We start from the raw sequence: 26,457 nt of genomic DNA on the forward strand, positions 1-26,457 counted from the left end.
AGGGGGATGTGTAGGAGGCGGTGGATCATGGAGTGGAGGGCTGCGTGTTTGTGAGAAAAGTGGTGTGCGGAATCATTAGAAATTATATGGTCTGTATATGTGGGTTTCCTATAAATTGCAAATTCGTGTCTATTATCCCTAATTGTGATTGTCAAGTCGAGGAAGTTGATGGTGCCGTTGACGTCTTTTTCCATGGAGAAGGAGATATTCCGATGAAGAGTGTTTAGGAAATTAAGGAAGGAGTCTAACTGTCGGTTGGTTCCGGTCCATAGGCATAGTATATCGTCCACGTAACGTGGGCTATTGGTTTCGTTACGTGGACGATATACTATGCCTATGGACCGGAACCAACCGACAGTTAGACTCCTTCCTTAATTTCCTAAACACTCTTCATCGGAATATCTCCTTCTCCATGGAAAAAGACGTCAACGGCACCATCAACTTCCTCGACTTGACAATCACAATTAGGGATAATAGACACGAATTTGCAATTTATAGGAAACCCACATATACAGACCATATAATTTCTAATGATTCCGCACACCACTTTTCTCACAAACACGCAGCCCTCCACTCCATGATCCACCGCCTCCTACACATCCCCCTTTCCCCCAAAAACTTCAAAATTGAACTCGTGAATATCACTAATATAGCTACCAACAATGGTTTCAACCCCAAACTAGTTGACACATTACTACGGAAAAAACAAAAAGCAATGGCCATAAAAAGCATTTTCGTATCTCAGCCCGCAGTATCTAAAGATTTTAAGTGGTGCTCGATCCCGTTTCTGGGAGATCTTTCATATAGGATTTCCAACTGCCTACCCACCTCACTCAAAGCAGCCTTCTACCCACCCATAACCCTCTCCAAACTTCTAGCCAATGGAAAAGACACCCAGGATAGCCTTCTCAAATCAGGCATTTATAAACTGAAATGCGAGGATTGCAACAGCGTTTATGTCGGTCAGACCGGCAGGAATATCAAGTTACGAGTCAAGGAACACGCTAGGTGTCACAAAAATCAGAATAACAACTCTCTCTTCGCCAAGCATTTACTAGAATTCAACCACAGCAGTGACTTTGTCCCAGAGATATTACACACACTCCCAAAAGGATTAAAAATGGACGCTCTCGAGCAATTAGAGATTAGAAGGCACTTGGTGAACCCCAACACGACACTTTGTAATGAGCAATTATTCCCATACCCCTCCCCACTCCTCTCCGAGAAATTAGCCTGGAAATGGTCAAAACAATCCATCAACGCACCTGCGAGCCCCCACCCCCCTCAAATCCTTCCAACCCTCCCCGCCCCCACTCTGTCCTGAGGGTATACTATATATGCTTGCTCTGTCTGTTTTGCAAATTTGTACCTGATGATGCCGCAAGTCGGTGAAACGCGTCGTGCCGTATAATAAAATCTGTGGAAAAGTACGAGTCTTTCTTTCTATTTCAATAATGGAAATTTAGATGTTTGAGAACTGTGCGAGGTGAGATGGAAGGATAGCGGGCATAAATGTAGTGATAATTATAGATTAATATGCAGTGGAGGGCATTAGAGACAACGAGGGGTTGCCAAAATATTGAATAAAAAGGTAGGAAGAAGCATAGTCAACATAGAGCAAGCAACGGATAGAATATTACTAGTAGATGTAAAAGCAAAACCGATAAACTTGATCATTGTTCAGGTATACATGCCACCGAGCAATCATAAGGAAGAAGAGGTCGATAGGATATACGATAGGATATCAATACTTCCACGAAGTGAAGCCTGAAACAATAGAATATATCTAAATTTCCTCTCTCAGTCTCTCGCTTTGTACACTCTAACTCTCCTGTCCTCATAATTTCCCTAACATTTCACTTTGCTATTCTCAATTATTAGAAAGTCGGTTTTGTCTTCTATCCTGCTACTCTCCCTTTCGCGTAACTAGGATTCCAAGATGACGACCGCAGCAGCCTTGCATCTCCTGTTGCCGGGTACGACTCACAGTTAATTTTGCCGAATCCCGTAGTCGCCAGAATTCATTTTCACTCTGGTGTCCATCATAAAAACCTTGGGATGAATAATTGAGGTTTCCGGTTGCCTTCCTTAATAGTGTTTTTAGCGTGACACCATCAGTTAATGGCCGCCGCAGCTGCCTCACTGAGGAACAGACACTGCTCGGACTACCTTTAGTCTCGCTCCTAACCTTCGACCTATCTGGCCTGGGTGACCCTATCAGGAGCACAAATCATTGGTTCCGCCACCTCTAGGGGTCATCAGAACTCACTAGCCCTTCCATCACGTCAAAATTTTGGCCCATTGGGAGGGATCGAATGAAGAATTTTTTTGGATGACCATAAATCAAAAAATCCTACTTATTTCCATCCAAGAGGCAGACTTCCGAGTTGAAAACTGGAAGAATAGTGATTTGTTGAATGAAATATCCAAAGGAGACTACGTTTGTTACTGGTGACATACTTCTAAAGTAATAATCGGGAGGTTACTGGGGCAAGCGATTTTGGTAAATAGCAAGGAGAAGTGTTACAAAGCGGTGCAGAAGAATGGTTATAACCCTTTGCTGGTTGATTTAGGAAACCAGAAGCACGGATGGAATATCTAGAACTGCCTTCAAACTTTCTAACACATGAGGAAAATTCAGACTTCAACTGTCCAGTAGTGGACAGTAGCAATTAATGAAAAATATATACCAACAAAGGGCGACATTTAAAATCGACCAAGTGTGAAGGAGATTTAAGAAACCAATGAAATTCATTTGAAAACCTTAAAATGCTAACAGTCAATGAAACTAAGGCTTCACTAAATGCAGAAATTAATCTGCGAGGATTTAAAGTTAAATGTGTAGTACATAAGTCGGGTATCACAGTGCAGTTACAATTTCACCGTAGAGTTTTGATGACGCCTATGGTGATGAACAGGGTAAGGCGTACATTCATTATTAAAGAGCAATGAATCTGGTGGAGAGAATTTTGGAAAAAGTTTCATTTGAGCTTTAGAATGGATACGGAGAGACTACGACCACCCCTCTTCTCACTAACCCAGTCGATATTTCGCTGAACTGGATTCTACTCTGGGTGTCAGGTTGAAGTGATCTGATCACTTCAACCTGAAGATGCCTCTAGGACTGGGGGCAAAACAGTTGTCCATCAACTCACCTTCGCAATGGTAATTCCTGGAAGCAGCATGGATTCATATGATACTCTTTATGTTTGGGTATTTCTCGTCATCCCCATAGCTGAGCTATTGACTGGAGGGCCTGGGTTCAGTAATGTATGATTCCTCTGGTCGCCCTCAGTTTCACTGAAGCTGTGCGACTTTTTGTATACCAGATCTTCTTGGGAAACCACAGGCGGCATAAGGAAAGTTCACTTGCCTTAAGGCTTACCTCAAGTTGAGCTCTACCCGTGTCAAACCAGCCTTCAGATTGACTATTATGACGTGGTTGGTAGAGTAAATAGCTAAGAAAAATTATTTACCGAAAACATTCATCAAATTTCTTTTACTCATCAAATCCATGAGTAAATAGATATTTTGTAGCAGTAATTAACAGATTTCCATCATTAATTTTCTTACCTAGCCTTAGTGTTCCTTATATAAAACAGCAAGGTTAGAGAGAAACTGTAGCTCTGAAACACAGACTAGGCAAGACCCCATATCCTTCATCAAATTATCTATGAAAGTCAGCAGTTCTCAGTGCTATATAAGGGGTTAAACTCAAAGAGGTTGGGGGAGCAACTGCTCACCTTTGCCCCTCCATGCCTACTCCCCTGTAACTAGGTCAAGTCAGAGCCCAGGAATGATTTTCAGTCCTAATTAGCAAAGCAAAGGAATCAAGGGTATGGGAAGCAATACATTCTATTTTACCGGCTGCTATACTAAAATTTACTTAAAAGATTAAACTTTCTTACTAAAATTTATAGCATCTTGGTAAAAATAATCTCAAGTAGCGCATTAAAATGTAATGTTTAGATTTCAAAGAACTGTGGGAGATGCAATGATAGTTACTTTAATGCATTCATCTGCTAATGTGCATTAAAATGCAGAATTTCACAGCGTAGAAATCATTTCACCTTCATTTGACTCAAACGCAGATCCTGGAAATTGAGGGATTCAGGTTCTGGTCCTGATTCCCAGGATTTTTGTACTACTGAATTTCTGCCATTTTTTAAGTTTAGATTGGGGGTACCTAACCTTTGACCCACAAGTCGGATACCCCAGGTCAAATGTCCTGATACTGCTCTTTTTTAATTACTCAAAAAAAGTCTTCTTCAATTTTGGCATGAATAGATGAACCAACGGCATTAAAGCAATAGAATAGTGAATAAAATAATTAAAATGAAAAATGTATTTTACAGACTATGAAAATATTTTGACCTAATATGTTAAAGGCTACTTGACAGTTTCATTTCACCTCCTTGGATAATATGGGCTTTTAATAAATTAATTCAACAAAAAGAGAACATCATAACTGGTAATTAGGTATGCAAGTACATAGATATGTAGGCAATAGGTAGATGATACGTTTCAATTTTAGGTATTTGCGCACCTATTTATTCTTGAGATCCACTACAAATATATTCCACAGCCAGGTAAATCAATGGTTTAAAAATAACTGCTTACCAACAAGCAATATTGAAAGATGACACTTGGATACTAACAATACTTTTATTTGCCAGAATTATAATGAAAATACATCATCCATAACAAGGATATGTCTTTGAAAGTAGACTTGAGACTTCATGAGCTGAAAAGAGCAGGCATATGATGGCATGTTTTATCATTATCAACTGCATGCCATTCATTCAAAATCAATACTTTTCATGAAAATATATTTTTTCCAAAATGCAGGCACAAACAGCATTAATAGTTGGAATAAACAATTCCTCAGTTTCAAAGCAAAATAGTGCCTTCCACACCTCATGCAAAGGCAAATTTTCTGGTTCATGCACAAGTATACATTCATCTCTGGTTTGCAGTATTTTTCAACAGCTGAGACAATCCACAATTACATATATTCTGAGCACCCATTCAACTTTGGAAACAGGCTTATTCATGAAAATACTTTTACATTGCATTAACTCTCCAATCTTACACACTTAGATATCATCACAAAAATATCTTTACAAAATGTTTGGAGTCTTTTCTTTTATTAAATGAGAGATTATATTATGATAGCAAGAAGTAATCATAATAAAACAGCAATCTCTCATCAGTTATGGATTTTACAAAATGCTGAGTTTGTCTTCCCACCCCAAAATTTAAAAATTCAGGCAACATATTTCTATTTCTATTGTCCTGCTTAGTCCCCTTACACTACCACCTTTAAGAGATGGAACTTCACCTCTCCAGGGCTAGATTTTATTTCAGCCCTCCTATTCATCAACATATGGGCCACCTTGGTATTGCCAAATATGATAATTGTCCTCTGCCTGACCCCTGCATTTGGTGTGGCTTTAGAGACCTTAAAAAATCCAAATCTTCCAGCTACCAACCTGCATCAATTCTTAGAGTAACCTCTGATTGATTTTGAATCTCTAATTAAAAATGAGCAACACACATTCCCTGTTTTCTCCAACACTTTTACGTGTCTCAAATATTATATGCTGACAACTTTTGAAAACTGTTAAAGTCACAGTCTGAAGCATGGTTGGTATTCTTTCATTACTCAAGAGAGAACACATCTGCAAGTTGTTTTTTTTACTACATTAAGCAGTGGCAATTTAAGTAAAAAAAGTGGCTTCCTTAGAGTGCATCATGTCTAAGTGTCAGTTAAATATGAACCTGAAGGCATACACCAACACATTTCATGTTCTTCCTAAAAAATCTACAATGAGGTGCTTATGAATACTTTCTTCAACAATGGAATTGTATTACTCAGTATTTAATGCATAACATACCTTCAAACATGTATCCTGCAAATGTAAATTGAATACAGTGTGACAGATGACGAGTTTGTAATTAGGGATGGAAGATCATTCAATTTAGTCTCCTTATCTCTTCTGAGCCAATTCCTTACTGAGTACTAAGAAATGTGTATTCCATAACTATAAGGTCTACTACTAACGAATACTTTTATGTCCAATATAGGACACAGTGATCTCAATAAGGAATCAACATCTTCACTTAAAAAATAGCACCTTTATATTATCATGCTCTTTAGGTCTAAAAGTAATTACAAGGCTACATACCTAGAAAGTTTAAATATGAACTAAATATTATATAGAAACCTGGAACTTGAAATACATAGTCATGTGCAGTGGGCAAAAATAATTAGTGTTACTAGGAAATGATATTAAAATAAAATCTCCGGTAATTAAATATTCCGGCAGAGAAAACAAAGCTTGCTAAATTGTATCTATGGTTTAGAAATTGAAATTCATCTTCAGTCAAAAAAATACAATAGTTATTTCATGAAAATTCCCAGGATAGGATATTCACCTTCACAATCAGTAAGCAGTCATCAGCCATTGGAAACAAGAGATTTTACTGCCAGATACCAAGACACCACATATGCACCTATAAGTCTGGTTCACTGATTGTGGAGGCATCAATTTTCCAATATCAATGATGGTTTCTCTACCAAGCTAAAGATTTAGTAACCATAATATTTTTTAATTGATATCATATTAACTGTATATAATGTCTTATTAGCTTAAATATTTTTCTTCAATCAGCCGATCCTCTGAGAAAAATGCACAAGTATGCAACATAAACTCCTTAATTAGCCTCTTTGAGTCACCCACAAAACTTCTGGCCATGCTTTTGTACCAGTGTTCCATTTCCCCTAGAATGAATTTTTTCCAATGAACAATTAACATCGATACATTTTTTAGCTACCAGATTTGATTTTGAAGATATAGGACAAATGAAAACATTCTCCAACAAATGAACAACAGCTAAAGAGCTGCTAAAAAATAGGGCCAATCTTTATTCAAGGTCAAAATGTCAAAGGACTCAACATGACACCATATATCAGAGGGCAGAAATTGGCCAACAGTACCCCCACAGCTCTATTCTATTTGACCTTGGTAGATCATAGAGAACATCTGAAATTCCTGTGCATCTATTGAGTGCAACTGTTATCCTTCCCTACCATTGGTTACACTATGCTAAGCTTTATTTACCCTATTGCCTTTGCTCCCTTCAAAACATTGCCCTGCATTTTGCATGGCACATGCTCTGTGTTCCATTGCAGGTCACTGCATACTATGCATTAGCACTTTTTTTGCATAATACACTAAGTGTACAATCTCTCCTCTTATAAAACGATTATCGCTGAAATCAGCTGCTACTCATAGGATAATTGGAAACTGTTTTGAATAAAATAAATACAACATGCACTGCAAATTGTAATAAGTGAAGTGAGATGAAAGTTAAATGAAGGGGAGGCTAACTAGAATATATTAAAATGATGTCTACCACAAATTTAAAAGTGAGAGCGAGAGAGACCTTCAGATAATAGTTAATAGGAAAGGGACAATGATAAAGACAATAAGGGTGCTTTATTGAGGGCAGAATTTGATGCAGTGCTTAATGATTTTTAGGAAGCACAAGACTCCCAAATTTGATAATATTAATTTTAAGCTCGTTAAAAATCTTAGAGAATAAACTTCATCCTAGCTGTCAACATTTCCAACATATACTAAATTGAAAAAAAACCCATGAACTTTCAGAAGAACATAATGTAGATGTAGTGGTCCAAAAGGATGGTGGAAGCTATATGAACTCTTAAGACCTTTAACCGGATGACAAATATATTAAAGAGATCAATGACAATCACTTACAGATGAATATTGCATAAAGCAGAGTGTGGAAAAGTGTGAACACTTTAGATTAATTGATTTGAAAAAAAAAGCATGCAGTAATGCCCAGTGGGACAAAATCTTCCCTTTAACAAAGTCAAAGAAAACATGGGAAATCATGCAAAAGTTACTTAAGCAGTCACCTGCTGATTTGCACACAAATACAGCAATTTCCGAGTAAAACACATTCTCAATCAATGTGAATATTTTTTGCTCTGTGAACTTCTCATATTTTAAATACTTCATATCCTGATAGAGATAACATTCATTGCCTTATAAAGACAGGTGAGTATACCAAAAACCTAAGCATATATAGGCCAGTTGACTGTAATTAAATATGGGCTCAGAATTGCAGAGGCAAGATTAGAGAAAGCAGTTAGAAAAGTCTGTTAACTCTCACCCATTATCTTCAATGCATACTTGGAGAATACATTAAGTTAAATTAATTAATAAAGCAAGAATAAAGGCAGCATGGCAGAAGAGTGGATCTTCAGAAAAATAATATAAAATTGTGTTTTCTGATACATCACATAATTTGATGTTGGAGAAAAAAACTTGGTAAAAGAGAAAAAAAAGGACACCTGCATATGAAGAATACTTATTCAAAAGGAGGAGCTGATGATAAGAGTACAAATTGGGTCAAAAGAAACCCAAAATGATGGCCTGCAGCAAAAGAGTAGTAGGCAATGCAGACGGACAAAAACTTGGCAGGGAATATGTGCAAGAAATAGGAAATTTTTGCTACACAGGAAGAACGATCCAGAACAAATGAAGAATAACCTGGGATCGAAAAATCTATGAAGGAAATAACAAAGAAGAACAGACAAAAATGCGAATTCCACAATATGTTAACTATACTCACAACACAAAGTAAGGCCTTTGAAATTAAAAAGATTTCATTTCATGTCTAATTCTCCATGATTTTGTGAAATTCATGGTGGTAATGAATAACAGCAGAGGAAAGAACATTTGAATCAATGTAACAGTGGTACAACTGAAGAAAGATGGAGATTAAACAAACGGAATGAATGACTACTTGAGAAGTTCTACAAGCGGCAGGAAAAGAAATGTTTGATAAAATTACTGAGAAGAAGAGAATTCTATTCTGCACTCCTACCTCTGGCCATCATCTTGACTTTAGGATGGATTACTAATTTATCCCAAATAAAATGAAGTGGCCAAAGAGCATAGTGTAAAACCTTCCTCTATACTCTAGATACACACTCCATGCTTGCTGAATACAAAAAATAAATCAATACAATAAGACAGCCAGCCTTATTTCATTAATTCAGACACTGTTCATCACCATAGGAATTATGGTGAAATGCAGATTAAATTTTTCAAAAGCAACAGACAATGGATTTCCTATTAACACCATTATAAGGCATTGTGACTGAAAAATGGAAAATTCTATGTCAGTGAGATATTTCTAGACTACATAATCACATAGTTTTCCTTCAATTTCATAGCATTAGATTTCACTGAGGTGACAACAGCTAAGGTTATTTGCACCATTAGGAATGGATGGGAAAGGCAACTATCTGCCGCCTCCAGGATTCAAACTCAGGCCTTCTGGGTGTGAAGCCAGAACGTTAGCCACCACACCATCCTGATCCCCAAAATTCATTTTATTTATATCCCCACAATCTTTATTGGGTATGCAAATTGTATACATGCATTAAAAGGGGTTAAAAAAGGGATAAGCAAAAATTATAAGCTGATTCAAATCCTTCCCTTTCCAAAGTTGATGCCATTTTAACACAATTTAATTTTTAACAAATGGATGATTACCTGTCAACTAAATTACTGGTATTTAAGTATTTTGTAGACTGAAAAAAACTTAGGATTTTCTTTAGTACTATTTTTTATACAAATATTATACCTGAGGGTCTTATATTAACTAAACTGAGATAAGATTAACTTATATGGAAAAACTGAAGATCATTAATGCAGAAATATCTTCAAATACACATTCACACGGGGAAAACTAATTATGAATCATGTTTATACAATACCACTAGAAAATTACACTCTCAGGAATTAATTTCATGTGTGTGCAATGGTGATTACTTGCTTCATTCTCTAAGCACAACAGAGTTGCCTGGGGGGATTAATGTACATTAAGGACCCAGTTTTTGGGACCGTCAACCACAACATAGCTTTTACGTGGTAAACACATGAAAGACCAATACAGGTTTCACAGAAAATACTTAAAAGAGACATTCTGAGGTAGATCATTCCCCCATTCCTCTAAAGAAAACTCATCGTTACTTACGAGAGGCAGTGTTACATGGAAAATGGAAGTTGAAATGAACTTTTAGAATCAATGCATAAAAGAGTAATTTCCATCAATTAACTGCTTATAGCTGAAAACAATTGTTTCCTTTAAGAGGAAAGTTAAACGCTTTCATCTCATAAAGGAAGCCATTAAATACAATGTGCAATATCAGAAACGAAAAAATTCTGATTACACTGCTCCAGATGACTACAGTTGGCCCATATATTAACCCACCATTAACAAAAACAGCATGAACTTTGTTTTTTGGCATGGTCAGATTTCATACCAAATATCAACTTTTTGCATTTTTAATCAGGAAAATTCATCAAAGAGTACATAAATAGAACAATTTTATCAAGAATAGCAGCAAGCTTCTTTCAGGATAAAGCCCTAAATAAAATTAGCAACATTCATGATGAAGCCAACATATTTTCATAAATACCTCCCCTTTAACTTTTTATAGTTTTTTTATAAAACTTGAAAAAGTCAACACTTCATACCAACTTGATTTATAATGAAAATTTACAACTCCGCTACTTCCGGATATTTTCATAATTTTTATCATACCAGTCAACTGTTTCCCTGATAGCTTCAGAGAAAGGTGTGAACTGAAAGCCTGGCAAATACTTTCGCAGTTTAGCATTGCTGGCTGTTTTCTTAAACTGTCCATCGGCAGCACTTGTATCAAAAACAAGACTGCCTTCATAAGAGAAAGCTTCTTTAATGGCAACTGCTGCATCCTTGATGGAAACTTCATCTTCTTCACCGACTGCAAAATTAGTTCAAAGCATGAGTTAAAAGCAAAAAATGAACAAATAATACGAGAAATGTTGGGAACATTCTGATTTGGTAATTTTTTAAAGAAATATATGATTTAATGATTATACATACATTCATGACTTGAACCAGCTTTCCTAATATCATTAATAATTGTTAGTGTTTTTTAATTAAAGTCGTCAAGAGGAAGACTAATATACAGATGGAATAGAGGGATGCAAGGCAGAAGAGCTATCAAGACATTAAGAGAATTAGCAGTGGATAGAAAAGAATGGAGGGATATAGTCACCCAGCCTTTGAATTGAAATGTTATTCAATCAAATTAAACTACATAAATAAATAAATGACAACACCTGAAAAGATAAGAATTATCCTGAAGTAAGCTTCATGATATAATCGAAATCACGACCAGGGTTCAAGAAAGTTTGCATTTAATTGTTAGGTTTGTTTTTTGATTGAACATTATTTTAGCTTAGGTAAGCTTACCTGAAAGTATAATCGGTTTCACCTCAGGATACTCTCTTAAGGTCCAAATTATAAGCTTGCCAAGGTCCCTGGAGTAAATGAACTGCCTCAGTGGTTTTCCTGTTCCTAATACTTGAACTGTAGGTTTATTTTCAAGTTTAGCAGCATGAACCTAGTAAAATACATAAACTCTCTTTACTTCATGGCTTTATCTATGGTAAAACACTCTTGCTTTCATATGGAGTTAGGATATTCATATTAGGTATGGAAGAGAGAAATTCCAGGGCAGGAAAGATGCCACAGTGGGAGATCTCAGAATTAAGAGTACTGCATATTTTTGCAAGTCGCATTGTAGTGGGTCTTGCAGTAGTTTGAAATCTAAATTACTTGCTACTGTAGGTAAACAATTCTTTTATGACTGAAGATATTTCACTTTCATTTGTGCTGCCACAGTCAAGCCCTGAGTTTTTATGGTACTTATTACTATTTTTTCATAACATTTACATTTGAAGGGTATTCTTCAATTCCAATGAATAATTATGGGGAAATATTACTGTTTAAGTTTCAGAAAAGGCCAGGAGAGAGTACACTTGAAATGAAAAAACACGTCACTAAAAGATTAAGTCAAGATACATTCATGCTGTATTAAGAACTTTGCAAAGTTAGGTACATGCACAGGGCAAAAGAACATCTGACAAATGAATTGAATAATACCAACACTAGGCAGTACCACTGAATGGGTGGGTCACTCGATATAGAATTGACCAAATCTTGGGTAGACACTGGAATATATATCATACATTTTACTCATAATACATGATTTGTATAAAAAGTACAGAGAACAATTTTTCTGACGTGACTGTAGGTCGCATTGCACTCGCACTGTGCAGACTTGGTGGTGGGGAGTCTGACCTTCAATATGCACCCAGGGGCAATCATCTCTGATCATTTGCTCAGGCTAGATTGTGTTTTTAGTGGACCCCTGTTGAGTGACTCTGTGCAAGCACAAAACGCAGCAAACAATTGAACAGCAGTATGCCATCAAATTTTGTTTTGGATGGGAGAAATCGGAATTGGAGACATTGGGCATGATTTGGCAAGTGTTCAAGGATGAAAGCATGTTACAATCTGCAGTTATTAGGGGCACAAGCTCTTTGCAGATGGCCAAGATAGTGTGGAGGGCAAGCAATCCACTGGATGACCGTCGAATTCAAGAACCGACGACAATGTGCAACATGCACATTAAGTGCTGAATTCAGACATACAAACTTTGTACATTGGTAGTCCAGGAAGTTGAGCACTGGGCTATTGATTGAAGGGGCCTGGTTCAATTCCTGGGCACCCTCAGCTTAACCCTGGCTGTTTGATTTTTTGGATACCAGATTTTCCTGGGAAAGGAACTGGGCCCCCTATCCTGGTGTGTGAATTTCATATGCCATTGGACTTAGGACAAGTTACCCTTCCTCCCACCTATCAAACCAACCTTCAGATTGATAAATGTTATTGATTGGCATTGTACTCAGTTGAAATGGGTTGTTTTTCATCTGCTGGAATACAAGGTTTATAAAAAAATATGAAATTGGTCCTTCTACATGCGAATTGCTTGACCGATCACAATCACTAAGGTGTTGCCTTCTAGTGGCATCTGAGAGAAGGGAAACACAGCCTGGCTCATGACCCTATCTCAACTTGTCTCCGCACAACAGCGATTCTTGTCTGAGCTTGCACACGCCTTACTAATTCTAATGTCGGAGAGAATGAAAGTGTAGGAGAAACAGTGTGTGCATTGGAATTTGTTTTAACATAGGAAAATTGCAAATGAAACTTATGCAATGCAAGATTCCGATGCATGCTATAATGCAAATTCAAGATGCATTTGGCAATGAATTCAGGTTGTTGGGCACAGTGATTTCTTTGATACAATTACTTCCAGTCTGAACAAACCTTAATCGATGAAAACCTAGAAGTGGACGACACCCACATCAAGAGTATGAATGATTTAGGGCATGCAATCCATGGTTAACCATCACGGAGATTGCCAATGAAGTTGAAATTATTGTTGAATCATGTATTCCTATTTCGAAAGAAATTTTGGGCATGCAGCGCATTGCATCCATATTTGTGCCGCAAATGTTACCAGATGAACAGAGGCAAAAAAGTCTCGACATCAGCCGGGAACAGCTGGATTGTTCAAACAATGACCAAAACTTCTTGAAAATAATCAACACAGGTGATAAAATCTGGGTTTATTGTTATGATATAAAAACCCAAGCCCAGTCTTCACAGTGGGAGGGGTCCCCCAAAAAAGCCATGATGTTGCAAAGGAAAGTGATGTTGATCGTTTCCCTCAATTAGGAAGGGATTATTCATTATGAATATGTCTCCAGAGGACAAAGAGTAAATAAGCAGCACTATATAGAGGTTATGTGAAGGATATATGTCATGCCATGTTGGGGAAGAGACAACAAATGTGGAAAAACAAGTCTTGGTGCTTTCATGATGACAATGCACCAGCATACATATAATTGATTGTTACACAGGTATTGGCCTGAAACAGCACACCACTGATCCCCCAGCCACCCTACTCTCTGGATGTTGTTCAAGCGGACTTTTTCCTAGGTCAAATCCATCTTGAAAGGATGCCGATTGGAAACTATTGAAGACATCCAACAAAATGTTACCGCAGAGTTAAAGGCTATCCTGAAAGAAGCATTTGAGGTGGCATTCAAATGCTGGAAAAAATGTTGGGAATGTTGTATTAGTAGTCAAAGGCTGTATTCTGAAGGCGATAAGCATGATTGAAGTAGTAGTAGTAGTAGTTTTTAGGGGAGGCGACAGACTACTGAGGTCATGTACGCCATAGGGGATGGACAGGAAATGATGAAGGGTGGAGAGAAACCCAGCGTCGGCATTAGCCTACTCTTTACGAAAGGCGCCAAGGGGTCCGCAGTTTAACGTCCCATCCGACAGACGCCGTACTCACTCAAAGTGCTCTCGACAAAGCACCTCAAGTAGGGATCGAGATACCGCTGAAAAATATTCAATACCGTCAGGATTTGAACCTGGGTGGGAAGCCAGCATGATTTAAGGGTAACTAATAAAATCAAGTATTAATTCAAAGGGTCATCTTTTTTTTTTACAGACCTAGTATTCTCATTTCACCCCAAAATTATTCCAAATCACATTTTCTTTCAGATGCCTCCAAGCCAGAATTCTCCAAATTGCAAAAATCCCGTCATTGCCACCAGGCACAGAAACTGGATCTTTAAACCCCAAAGCCTTAAATCTCACCTTAAACTAAATGCAGTAGCCCTAACCAATAAAATCCTGAAAGGTCATCAAAAATATTTAGGAGAATAAGCCTCCAAACAAAATTGAAGAAGTCAATCATAAAGAGGAAACAACCAGATTTTATTATTAAAGCAAAAATATTTTGGAAAGTGTCAGGGTTTTTGCAGTTTGGGTGTTTGTAATTGTCTTTAATGTGTGGGGGTTAGGTGAAATAAGGAACTTTAGTCTCTCGATATCGCCCCAATGAACATAAATTTACATAAATAAATAAATCTTCCAACATACGCATATACCACTTCATGGGAGTGATAGTCAAAATAAGAATAGCAGATTTATCCTAATGCAAATATGTATTAGTACTGTCAAATGATTTATCTGTTCATTGTAATTCATTATAGGCCATTTATTTAAACTGCTGAGATAAGTTTCGATTCCCTTTTATTTCATACTGTATGAAACTAGCAACAGTGAGTTTTGATAGTAGATGGAATACATATAAAAAAAGAGCAATATTCGAGTAAAAGGACACACATAATTGATGACTTTAAGAGAACTTTGAGTCACATTAACAATAATAGAATGTACTCACAATGGAGAGAAAAATATGTATAGAAATTAAAAGACAACTGTAAAATTAAAATATAACATGCATTATATGTCACATTAATGAATCTAGTTCATTCTTATTACTGTTTCATAATTTGGATGGATTTTAGCGTTAAGATTCTAAATAAACTCAATGAGTGAATATATGAATAAAACATTCTAGAGATTTTAAAGCCAAACCAACCTTTCTCATAAGTGCTGGAATTACATGTGCATGGTCTAAATTAAAGTTGTCATATGGTCCAAAGACGTTGCACGGAATCACAGAAGTATAATTCATACCGTATTGCTCATGGTAACCTCGATTCTGGACATCAATCAGTCTTTTGGCATAACTGTATCCAAAGTTGGTGTCATTGGGAGGGCCATTATGTACCTAAAGAAAAATACGGCCATTTACCACTGACTAATAAAAAGAGCATTTTTCCCAATCCCATGCACACTTACCATTGTTTCATCAATAGGATATGTTGTCTTGTCAGGAAAAATGCAAGTGGAAAGGCAGGATACAACTTTTTTAACTCCACTTACATAACTTGCATGAAGAACATTGTCATTAATGAGAATATTATTCCTCTGCCGAAAGATAACAATTGTTAAATAATCATGAGTTCCTCGAATTAAAACATTTCATAAATTTAGCAGATATGTGTAATTTTCGGAATACCAGAAAGTCTAAATTATGTGCCATGTTATGGAAGAGACCGCCCACCATCGCAGCTAAATGTATCACATGGGTTGGTTGATGTTTAGAAAATACTGCCCTCGTCTGCTCGCGGTCACTGTAATATTAATGTAAAATGCTAAAAGTCATTGCTATCAACTACAAGGACTCCCGTCCAATGAGAGACAAAACACGTTTACCCAGTGGCGCATTGTTTTATCCACTCCGCTTTGACTTTCCGTGGAAGTTGCCATAAATTAAGAAATTACAATGAAATCAACGGAGGACATTAAAGAGTGTATCTGCCCATAAGTCAACAATGAATGAGAGATCACGATGGAATGTGGCTTATACATAAAATATAGTCCAAAACATACTTAGACTGCAATATTCGTGCGATGAAGAGGTAGCAATCGGCCAGAATAATTATTTATTGTAATACCTCAAATCACCATCCTTTGAGCCTAAAAATATCCACGCTTCGTTCGCAGGCTTCTCGTGTAGGATATTATATTCGATGGCACGTCCCACAAGACCAGTTCCACCAGTTACCAAAATTCTTTTAGGCTCGGCCATCTTCACCGAAGAGGCTTGAAGAAGAATTATCAGAAAATAAATATTATTAGAATAAATCAGCATTGAAATGAACTTGAGGACACGAGCTACTATGATCCCACACTCAAACCCACTATCAAAGTTGTTACGTTTGCGCAAATCTCTAATCGGTGTAAGTGGCATCGTTAGACAAAATAAACACGCAGCATTGGAACTAATTAAGTAATCTTCTTGAAACTATATTATCTACTAATTTAAGTTTTCGCTTGATTATTAACGTAGTTCCTCTTACCTGAAACTCAATTTCATGAAAAGCAGTAGATTTAGCCTTTTTTCATTTGAATAATCGGACCACAGAATGCCGTTGTTTATTTATAAACTGTACCACAAGACAAACACCTGCATAGAACTTGATAACAAATCGCGTCACGCTAGCCTTCTGCTGCATCGACAGCAGTAACCAGCTGAAAGTTGCCGTGCGACAGGCAAATTTTTCGAATCGGTGGATTCTGAGTTCGGGTGTAGCACACGACAAAAATAAAGCTTTATCATATAGAAAAAGTCAAGTAGGTGTGAGGGGAGTTGACAAGCAAAATGAAATGAAAGAAAATATAAATACAATATATACATCTAATCATACCTAATACGTCGTGTGCATTGGTTAAACCTTCTTACCTTGGGGCTAGATGCCAAAGACATTCTTGATTTTAAAGCATTTTGCGTGTCCCTGCGCGAGGGAGAAACTATAAGATCAATTTGCAAGGAAATGTTTCGGTCGAGTGTCCTTAACAATTTCTCAAACAACGCTCGGTCCTTGCGACGTTCAAATTTGAGAGTTTGGGTATCGTTTTGCTACTTTCGTTTCATCACTTAAAAGACAAAGCGTCGAATACTTGAAGGCATCGCGTCAGAGCATACTTCTAAATTATTTCGGTATAGGAAGATTTGCTGAATATAAACTACAATAGTCAATTTATCACTGATATTCAATACAAATTACGGGCCCTTGTGCGCCATATTTATGATTTGAAATTCGCGGTGTTGGTGCATCAACTTTTGTATTGCAACTCATGCGTCATTCCGTTACCAGACAGCGATACCGCATGGATGAATAATGTAGTAAGAATTTGTTTACAATGCAATCAAGTTGTCAGAAAAAATGTGGGTGACAGATGATCGAAGAAACAGGGATACTCCTCTGGAAGCAGGAGAAGCCCTTTGCGAACCGTGCGTACCAAATTTTCACGATACTGTCCTGGTTTCTTTGAAATGGTGCCATTTCCCAATTCTCTGCAGCTCGGTGAAACGTAATCAAAGTTCATGTTTTCAATAAAATATACCGTAAAGAACTGATTTTATTTGACGATTTGTATCGTCATTCCGCATTAAATGTCAAAGAGTGAATAAAAGAGGTTCCTAGTTGCAACACCATTTCAATTGATTTTAGTTTGACTACAGTACGAAAGTCTACTTTATAATCAAATAGTTTATTATTTGAAAGTGATGACAACACTTCTACTTAAAAATGCAAATGATCTTTTTGTTGCAGAGTTGGAGAAGATGTACAGCAGCTAGATGTCGTGCAGTCTCTTCCAATGTTACTTCGCGGAGATGATGCCGAGCAATGCATGCAGCAAGTTGTACCCCATGTACAGCAGGTTCGTCACCCGATTACGAAGCCCTAGTACCAACCCAATGTTAATTAAAATTAGTTGTCAGATCTGTTATGATGTGGATTTAGATGTACTAAGGCAGAAATTGTTTCACTTTAATCAAAATGTTTATTTTTAGAATTACTTGTGTCTATTTGGGGGAATAATTATTTGATTACAAATTAAATAACGACGAACAGCCAGATGTAAGTTTTAATGTGGTGAATATAAAATAAAATTTTAATCTAATTTTCGTGCTGGTTAATAATAGTAGTTATTTTGTCATTTTGCAGGCACTTCCAACGTCCAGCATGGAAATTCAAATAGCTGCGAGTAACACCTTTCTTAGTATATTGGAAAAGGAACTCGTCCATCCTACCACATTCACTCAGACATTCCTTCAGAGCATTCTATCATCTATTGATAGCACTGATCCAGGTAAATAGTCTTTTTCATTAGATATTCGGTGCTCCTTTCAGTACCAGTGCTTGCTAGAGGGACGAGAGAGCCCTTATTCTGTGAAGGATTAAGTGTGACTGGGCAACTAGGACCTTGAAAAATGTAATGATTGCATGTTGACATGGAAATTGCTTTATGGAAATTATATCTAAAGTCATGGTATATCAAAATATTACCCCGACATTTAATGGTTGAGCTCCTAGCTGTGGACAACGTGGTAACGTTATCATAATGAAAACTTTCCTAATAAATTACTTGTTACGTTTTAATTCTTCTTCGAAAGGCTCACCATGACAATATGCAAGCATTTTGAGGATACTTAATTCTTTTGGCAATCACTCATTGATTTGTAAGTCATAATCCCCTCTAAGTTTAGGTGAAGGTCTTCATAGGAAGTAAAAGTGCTGCATATTTTCATGTGTGTTAGTGATTTCCTTCTGTCAGACTCCAGTGAGTGGGAACAATACAGGATAATTGGTTGGGGAGGGGGTAAGAGGTATATATAATTAGACATACTCAATATCTGGATGCTCACAGATGGTGATAGTGTTTATGTAATGATAACAATGCCAATGATAATGTTCCATACCTGAAATTGACCAAACAGACGATTTCAATGGAATAAAGAAAATTGTACCCATACTCTGGCACGTGAACTGTTTTAAAAAGAAACTATACATAATAGCCAGTATGTATTTGTTAAATTTGCCCTTATTTCCTTTTTACTAAGCCTAGCATGGTTATACTTTCCTTATATGATTAATTAGGGGTTGAAATACTCATCCAATGCATTATGAATGTTGAGTCACCATGGTTTTAATTAAAAATATTACATTCCAAATGCTTCAGATCAATATATTAGTTATCCTATGGTACATATGTAAAATAAAAACAATTATAGAATTGGTTGGGTTACATTTGAGTAAGATATCCAAAAATTATCAAGATTATTTACTTTTCTGGTTATGGTAATTATTAATGGAGAATTCTATAATAATTTGATTAATAATATGCATTGGACTGCATCATAACGAAATTGATTTCTCCTTTTCTTATATGAGTTTTTATGCTCATTAAGTTTTGATTGCTATTGGGTAGACAGTTTCAATTGTTAATCATAAATGATTATATGGCTTTCAATCCTCTCATAATGGATATGCAGCAGTCAATGGAAAATGATAGTTTTTTTATACTCTGCGTCTTACCATGAAGCTTGGTTGCAGACATTGCAGAACACAAAATAATATATAGAGAAATACATTATTTAAAACTATGTTGTGTACAACATATCGGATATTATTCCATCAAGTTATGTCTTCCTCAGTGTGTTATAGGAGTAGTTATCTTACCCAAGTTTTTGTTCTTTTGTCATGATGGGTCCATTATGGTTTCAATAACTTCTTTGGGGTGCATTGGAAATTTGAGGCAATTTCCCTCAATAATGACAAGGATAAATGAGTTAGAGGAGCAAAATACACATAAAAATGCAAATGACTTGTTTGCTGTATAGTCATGGGAGTTCTCAAACTGGTCTATCTATTAACCATTTGTCCTGTGCTGGTATATCAGCACCATGTTATATTCTATTTTTAAAAAACAAGGTAATTCAAATGTTTCATGTTCCTTTTAGGGCCTTGTCTATAGGATGACAACTTTGAATAAAAAAACTATGAAACAAATAGTATCCAACTCATTGATTTGAATGTGTTAACTTTACAATTTAAAATATATCACTAATTATTATTTTTTGATTAAATCATCTATTGACTAGAAATTATCAAATATAATGAAAGTGAATATGTGGAACAAGACATTTAGCTACTTCACAAGTTAACATTTACTTTTGTTTTGTTATTGATGTGAACATTTTGAAATTGCTGTAGGTAGCTATTCCATATTTTTAGTTTTTCTTACTTTTTTATTGACAATATATTAAGTAGAATTCAGAAAGTATGATAATAAATTATATATTCACATAATTTGTCGTGGGAAAATTTTTTTGAAAGATACATATTTGGATGAAGATTTCTGTGTGTGTACCAACATCCAGTGCTGTGAGAAAATTTATTTCATCCCACTCATGGTGTGTAATTACTACCAGCAATATCAAAAGTTTCAGCAACTGTTATGATATAATGGTTTGAAAATATATTCATGATAGTATGCATTATTGAAGCTGTTTATTTCTGTACATTATTAAACTATTGTTTAACTTTTCATTAAAATGTTTTCATAATTTTAAGTGCATAATTTATTGTGCAAAAATTTAATGAATTTCATATTTTTGGGTTAAGGTGTACTTAATATTTGGTGCCGATGTCATTGATTTGACTCTAGCTTATGCTCAGTTTTCCTTTGGCAGTGATAGAGGGAACACAAGCAGTATTCTTCACTGAAATTTTACTTTTCCCTGAAAAAATTTAGAGCCGAGGTCAATGCATTGCTAGAAAAGACTTGTGGAGAGCCCGTTCTTCCCACAGTTAGATAAAGGCTTGTGATGTTTAAAAGAGCGGCTGATAACTACCACAACAATTTCAAAGGAAGGTAGACCTGCAGCTCCAGTCACTGCTCGTACGTACAGAAGTAAATATTAACACCACTGCTGTCATCATGAGAGAAGATATTTGAATAACATTAAGAACATCATCAGAAATATTGAAAATTTTATTGGGTACAACCCGAACTTAGGTTACAGAAAAATTTGACACGAGATGTGTGCGTACATGTTAGGTTCTGACTGTTCATACCCTAGCATCAAGATTTTTCCTGGCAGATTTGTTCACAGTTAAAGTTAATATTACAGGAAGATGGAAAGTTTCTTCTGAAGGTTATTGCTGAAGAAAAAAATTAGCTGTACCATTTTTATCCCGAGTGAAAACAGCATAGTTCAGTGTGCAAAACCTATCATCACCAAAAAAGGCCAAAGTGTTGGCTCGGGGTGGAAAATTTACGTTTCTATCAATTTGAGATATTCAGAAAATGGTGAATCTGAATGGTCTAAGAAAATTTTAAAATTTTGATAACCATACATTTATGCAACAAAAATTGAAAACATATTTTTCGAACAAATAGCCAACAAGGTCCTAATTGTACATGAATGAACTAGACAAAAGGTTAAAGATTTGGCCACATTTTATTGTTTGACAAGGTAAATTTATACACCAGTGAAAAAGAGTTGGTTAGGCTTCAGAAGTAATAAAATTCATTCTAAAAATGTATTCCTGTAACATTAAAAATGTGAAGGGAAGGGGTATAGTGCCACTCTTATAGCTAATATTGATTTTTTGTGGAACTCTATACAAATATTTTGGTCAACTGGTTGACCATCAACGGGAGTGTGAGTTTGACAGCAAGGGAGACAACAGTAACGAACTGGGAGTATTGGAAGACCAGTTTCTTAGAATAGGGGGAAGGGAAGTGGGAGATATGTGTTTTCTATTTTAGTGCACTGCCTGTATACTTTTTAAACTATGAAACCAAGTGAAATAAGGGGCTGTTGATGATTCCTGATCGTTATTCATAATTTTGTCTCTGTGTAGGTGTATGTTTTTGATTAGGTATAAATATTTGTGTGTAATAGGGTGGGATGTTTTGACAAGCTTTATGATGACTGATTTTTAAAAACAGTTGTTTTAACTGTGTGCTAAGTTTTCCTTGAACCTGATATTGCCATGGCAAGTAAGTGCATGAACTTGTTAAACCAGCCAGATTAAATTTATTTTTCATTCTTGTGCAAATTAAGCAAGAGAGGGCAGTACAAGACAGGATTTTCATTAAATATATGTTACCTACAATGTTGTCTTTTCTCATTAGGTTATTTATTTATTCTCTCCTTAGTTGTTGCCAATGCATGGTTGGAAACCTTGTTGGACTCCATCGACCTTCTTCCTGCAGAAATTGTGAGGAAAGAGGTAATGATAGTTTTCTCCTCCTGATATGACTTAATTTTAATTGAGATTCTTCCACTTTTTTCAGGCTGTTTTCTTGATAAACAAAGCATCAGCCATTTTATTAATCTGTATTCAAGTATGCTATTTCTACTGAAATAGTTCTTGTACTATCTTAAATCCGTAGGAAACCAATCTAATAACAGTTCCATTTACATAGCCTGTATATTTTCCATATGTTAATAACAATACCCTTTTAATGTTTAATCATAAGTATGAGGCTCTTGTGATTATGAATACTTAAAAATATGAATTATACCGGAAATGATTCATGATTTTTTTAATTCCTAAGACCTAAAATAGGGAATATTGTTAAAAATATAACTGTTGGAAATAACTTTCGTCAGTGAAAGTTCCTCTTATTTATGTCTAAAGTCAGGGAAAGCTCGGGTAAATATTTTTTTCATTTAAAAATATGTAGGTCACGTACATCTAACATAGTATGTTTATCACTTCATATTTCGGTTCATCTAAGAATATTTCCAATTATATGTCATTAACTCCTTGCAAAAATTAAATACACAAGCATAAGTTATTTTTGGAAATTGGGGAATAGATGTATTCTGACTTTTGTAAACAGAATTTTCTACTTATCAATGCTAGATTCATTTAGCTAATATTGCTCTAGTTGAATTGCTTTATTTAATCAATTTTTTGTTTGTGTTTGAGATTAATTTTCAAATTTTCCATCATTCAATCAATATGATAAACATTTAATGCAACTAAATTGTTACTGCCTTGGCCTGAATTTGTATTCTCTCTGAGGTGCGCCATTTTAGGGAAACAGTGCAACACTAGTTTTGTAGAAAATTAGTTTAATTTTCCAGGAAACTCATGTTCATACTTTGTAGTTCCTATATGATCCTCCTAAGAGGTGATCCACTGTCGACAATTTACAATTATGAGAAATTCCCTATCAAAACACAGTGAACAGTATTCCAAGAAACTGCGGTAGATGCTGCAACAGTAACTTTTAGCGGAGTCATCTGCTAAGTGTGCATTGCAATGTAACAATTTCAGGGTGTAAAAGTCATTCGCCTTGACTGGGATACGAACCCGGATCCCTCAAGAAGGATTTTTACCCTCTGAAATTGTTGTATTTGAGCGTAGTATTATTCCCATATTTATATAGTGTAATTCTAGTACACAACGGTATATTACACCATGTACCAAATATCACAATGACAAGACCAAAGGTACTTCTGTCATCTCTGATGCTGCGGTCAATTATTATTGCCGGTGAACAAAGTATGTTAAAGCATAAACTAATCTGGGGATGTGGAATGCCCTATTAAATGAAAATATTCTCTGGGATACATAAGGAATTACTTGTTATTTGGGTATTGAAGACACTGAGACCTCCAAAATGATTATTTAGCACTTTTTTGATTTAGTCATTTGGGTCATCTGACCCATAGAGTTGTACTGTAGTGACCGCATGAGAGGGAACCCTATGTATTTAAAATCTATCACATGAAATACATATGCTGCCTGATACAAGGTTATAAAACTTTGATGGAGATCTTGCGTATCATATGTACCTCTAGTGAGGCTGAATTCATATGAATTGTAAGTCATTGATAAATGTCCATTTTTTCTTCTTTACAGATTTTGCATATCGCAGTCGCTAAGGGCCAGCTTAGCCAACCAGTATCTGCTAGGTTGGCATGTTGCAAGCTAATAGGAAAGATGGCTACAAAATTTGAATCTTACTTGTAAGTTTTATGTTCTAAACTGTGAAACCTCTTTCATAATAAAATAGTGCGGTTGCTAGTAACATTTTATTCTGTAGCTCTTTTACGTTTGAACTGTTTTTAATGTGAAGACCAAAGTGAACCCAAGGGTCTTCATTAAAAAAATTTCAGAGCTTGATTAATATCATATTGATAATTAAGATGTTGCACTCAAACTCCTCAGGAATTATAATTGGTATTTTCATTCTTGTCCACAAACTAATGTCTGTTCAAGAATCTATAGCCCTAACGTGAAGTACAAATAAGGTCATCTATCCCTCACTACTGCTTTCAATAACCTTCATTAACAATATTATGAGTTTTTGCAATATTTTGGTGCCTCTAGTCTGTAACCCAAATCTTCTTCTTCTTCTCCAGTTCTATTCTTTAGATTTTAGCTTGCAAAGGTTGTAGTGGGATTTTATTACTTGCCAAAGTCACTCCTCTTTTTTTCCTGTCACATTCTACCTTTTTTAGTAGGAGTGGCCATAAATGTCTCTCAATAGTATGGTTCCCATGTCCCTTGAAAATTTTATCATGTTATTTATGGATGATTGTGTCTTGATTTTAAAAAGGTAATAATTTACCAAAATGAATATCATAAGCATGAAGAAGTGTTCAATCAGTTAAAATGATTGTGTCACTTAGATGTACACAGAAATGTTATAACATTAAATCTTGCTTATCTACTTAGTTACCTATCATCTTACTCACCCTTAGACAAATGTGAATGCTCTACTTAATGCTCCTCTCCATAAAACAAATCTCAGATGGTAAATCCTTAGTTGTACAGAACAACTGTGAAGACATTAACTTCAATTGTGAACAAATCTGCAGGCCAAAATTGTGATGCTAGGGTACAAGCAGTCAGAACCTAACATGTACGCACACATCTCATTTCAAGTTTTTTCTGTTTCCACAAACAAATAAAACAAAGAAATGCAGTCAGTTATCTCACATTTATCAAGAATTAACAAATCTGTATTATTATTATCAAGAGTAGTTTGCAAGTTAAGATAGGTTTGGATGGATCCAGTACCTTTTATTTGCTGCATTTCTTAGCCCCACCTTACACAACACTAAATAAATGACACTAAAACTTGCAAAAAATTAGCCATTATTCAGCTTCCCTTACCTCCTGTCATCCTTCATAGCAGTTTTAGGAGAAGTGACTGACAGCTAAGGTCATTTGCACCATTAGGAATGGATGGGAAAGGAGGAAGGGTGGAGAGTAACCCGGCATCAGCACTAGCCTACACTTAGCAAAAGGTGCCAAGTACTCCACAGTTTTAATGTCCCATCTGACGGATGGTGTACTCACTCAAAGTACCCTCCACAAAGCAACTCAAGGAGGGATCGGGATACCACTGAAAAATATCTGCATCCTCTGGGATTCAAACCCCTGTGGGTGGGAAGCCAGTACGTTGGCCACTGCACCATCCTGATCCCCCACCATTCTTAATTCCATCCAACATGCCTGTTCCTTTCCTCCTACCTCTTCTACCATCATTCTACCCTCTACCACAGCCGTTAAAAATGTACTACTGCTCAGTTATCCCTGCATTCCTTTTTTGAGTTTCTCCCAGCAATCTGCTGTGCTCTGGCACCAAGGGTGGGACTTAATTTTTCTTTATTCCAATAAAACGAGTATTTCATCAAAGATTGATACCTTAAATGTGACCCCTTTTAAGGTTTGTATTTTATAAGCTCAGTAAGATCATAAGTTTAAGGTGTATCAAACAATTAAAAAAAAATAAGTTCATTGCATCATTGTTTGAGGATTTCTCTCTCCATTTTTTTAGGATCAAAAAGGAACTTTTGCCAGTAGTTCAGTCCCTTTTCCAAGATGTGAGTCCAGAAGTTCGCTCATGCCTTTGCAGTCAGCTTGGTTGGGTTGCTAGAGGACTTGGTCCTGAGCTTGCACCTTCCACTCTCTTACCCCCTCTTGTTGAGCTTGCAAATGATGAGGAAGTTATGGTCCGACTAGCTGCTGTCCATTCTGTAGTAGACCTACTGGGAATAGTCGATGAAGGTTTGTCATGCTTGTGGAAAAAATTTGGTAATTTTCTATAACTACTGATGAATTGTAATTTTTTTAACTCTTTTTATTTTTCAAGTAGTACCTTATGTCATTCAATGTAGATAGTTTCATCTTAAAAATTGCAAACTTCCTTCTTAATTAGCACACTACCTTTCGCTTCAATAGTATTACCAAATAATATGAGGTG

At 36.1% G+C, this 26,457-nt stretch overlaps 2 protein-coding genes across 6 annotated transcripts in view; one reads left to right on the forward strand and one right to left on the reverse strand.

Annotated features, from left to right (window-relative positions):
* Window positions 1-9,698: 9,698 nt before the first annotated feature.
* On the reverse strand, window positions 9,699-16,867 carry Gmer (GDP-L-fucose synthase-like protein). Its single transcript, XM_071585997.1, has 7 exons — window positions 16,731-16,867; window positions 16,326-16,473; window positions 15,887-16,001; window positions 15,667-15,795; window positions 15,404-15,595; window positions 11,344-11,494; window positions 9,699-10,849 (listed from the first exon to the last, which is right to left on the reverse strand). Exons 2-7 carry the CDS (start codon window positions 16,457-16,459, stop codon window positions 10,614-10,616), a joined length of 957 nt encoding a protein of 318 aa, XP_071442098.1. The 5' UTR covers window positions 16,460-16,473; window positions 16,731-16,867; the 3' UTR covers window positions 9,699-10,613.
* A 672-nt stretch (window positions 16,868-17,539) lies between these two features.
* Window positions 17,540-26,457, forward strand: part of LOC139687435 (serine/threonine-protein phosphatase 4 regulatory subunit 4-like) — a 58,268-nt gene continuing 49,350 nt past the window's right edge. For 4 of the 5 annotated variants that reach the window (XM_071584575.1, XM_071584576.1, XM_071584579.1 and 1 more), the window contains exons 1-6: window positions 17,540-17,665; window positions 17,988-18,096; window positions 18,384-18,528; window positions 22,387-22,460; window positions 24,105-24,211; window positions 26,032-26,261. In XM_071584575.1, the coding sequence (XP_071440676.1) occupies window positions 17,598-17,665; window positions 17,988-18,096; window positions 18,384-18,528; window positions 22,387-22,460; window positions 24,105-24,211; window positions 26,032-26,261 (733 nt within the window). In that variant the 5' untranslated portion in view covers window positions 17,540-17,597. Of the gene's footprint in view, window positions 17,666-17,987; window positions 18,097-18,229; window positions 18,297-18,383; window positions 18,529-22,386; window positions 22,461-24,104; window positions 24,212-26,031; window positions 26,262-26,457 lie in introns of those variants that run through there. The other variant, XM_071584577.1, reaches the window with a different exon arrangement.

Source organism: Hetaerina americana, unplaced genomic scaffold, assembly GCF_022747635.1.
Source record: "Hetaerina americana unplaced genomic scaffold, ioHetAmer1.1.p SCAF_2, whole genome shotgun sequence".
In the NCBI taxonomy this organism is placed as follows: domain Eukaryota; kingdom Metazoa; phylum Arthropoda; class Insecta; order Odonata; family Calopterygidae; genus Hetaerina; species Hetaerina americana.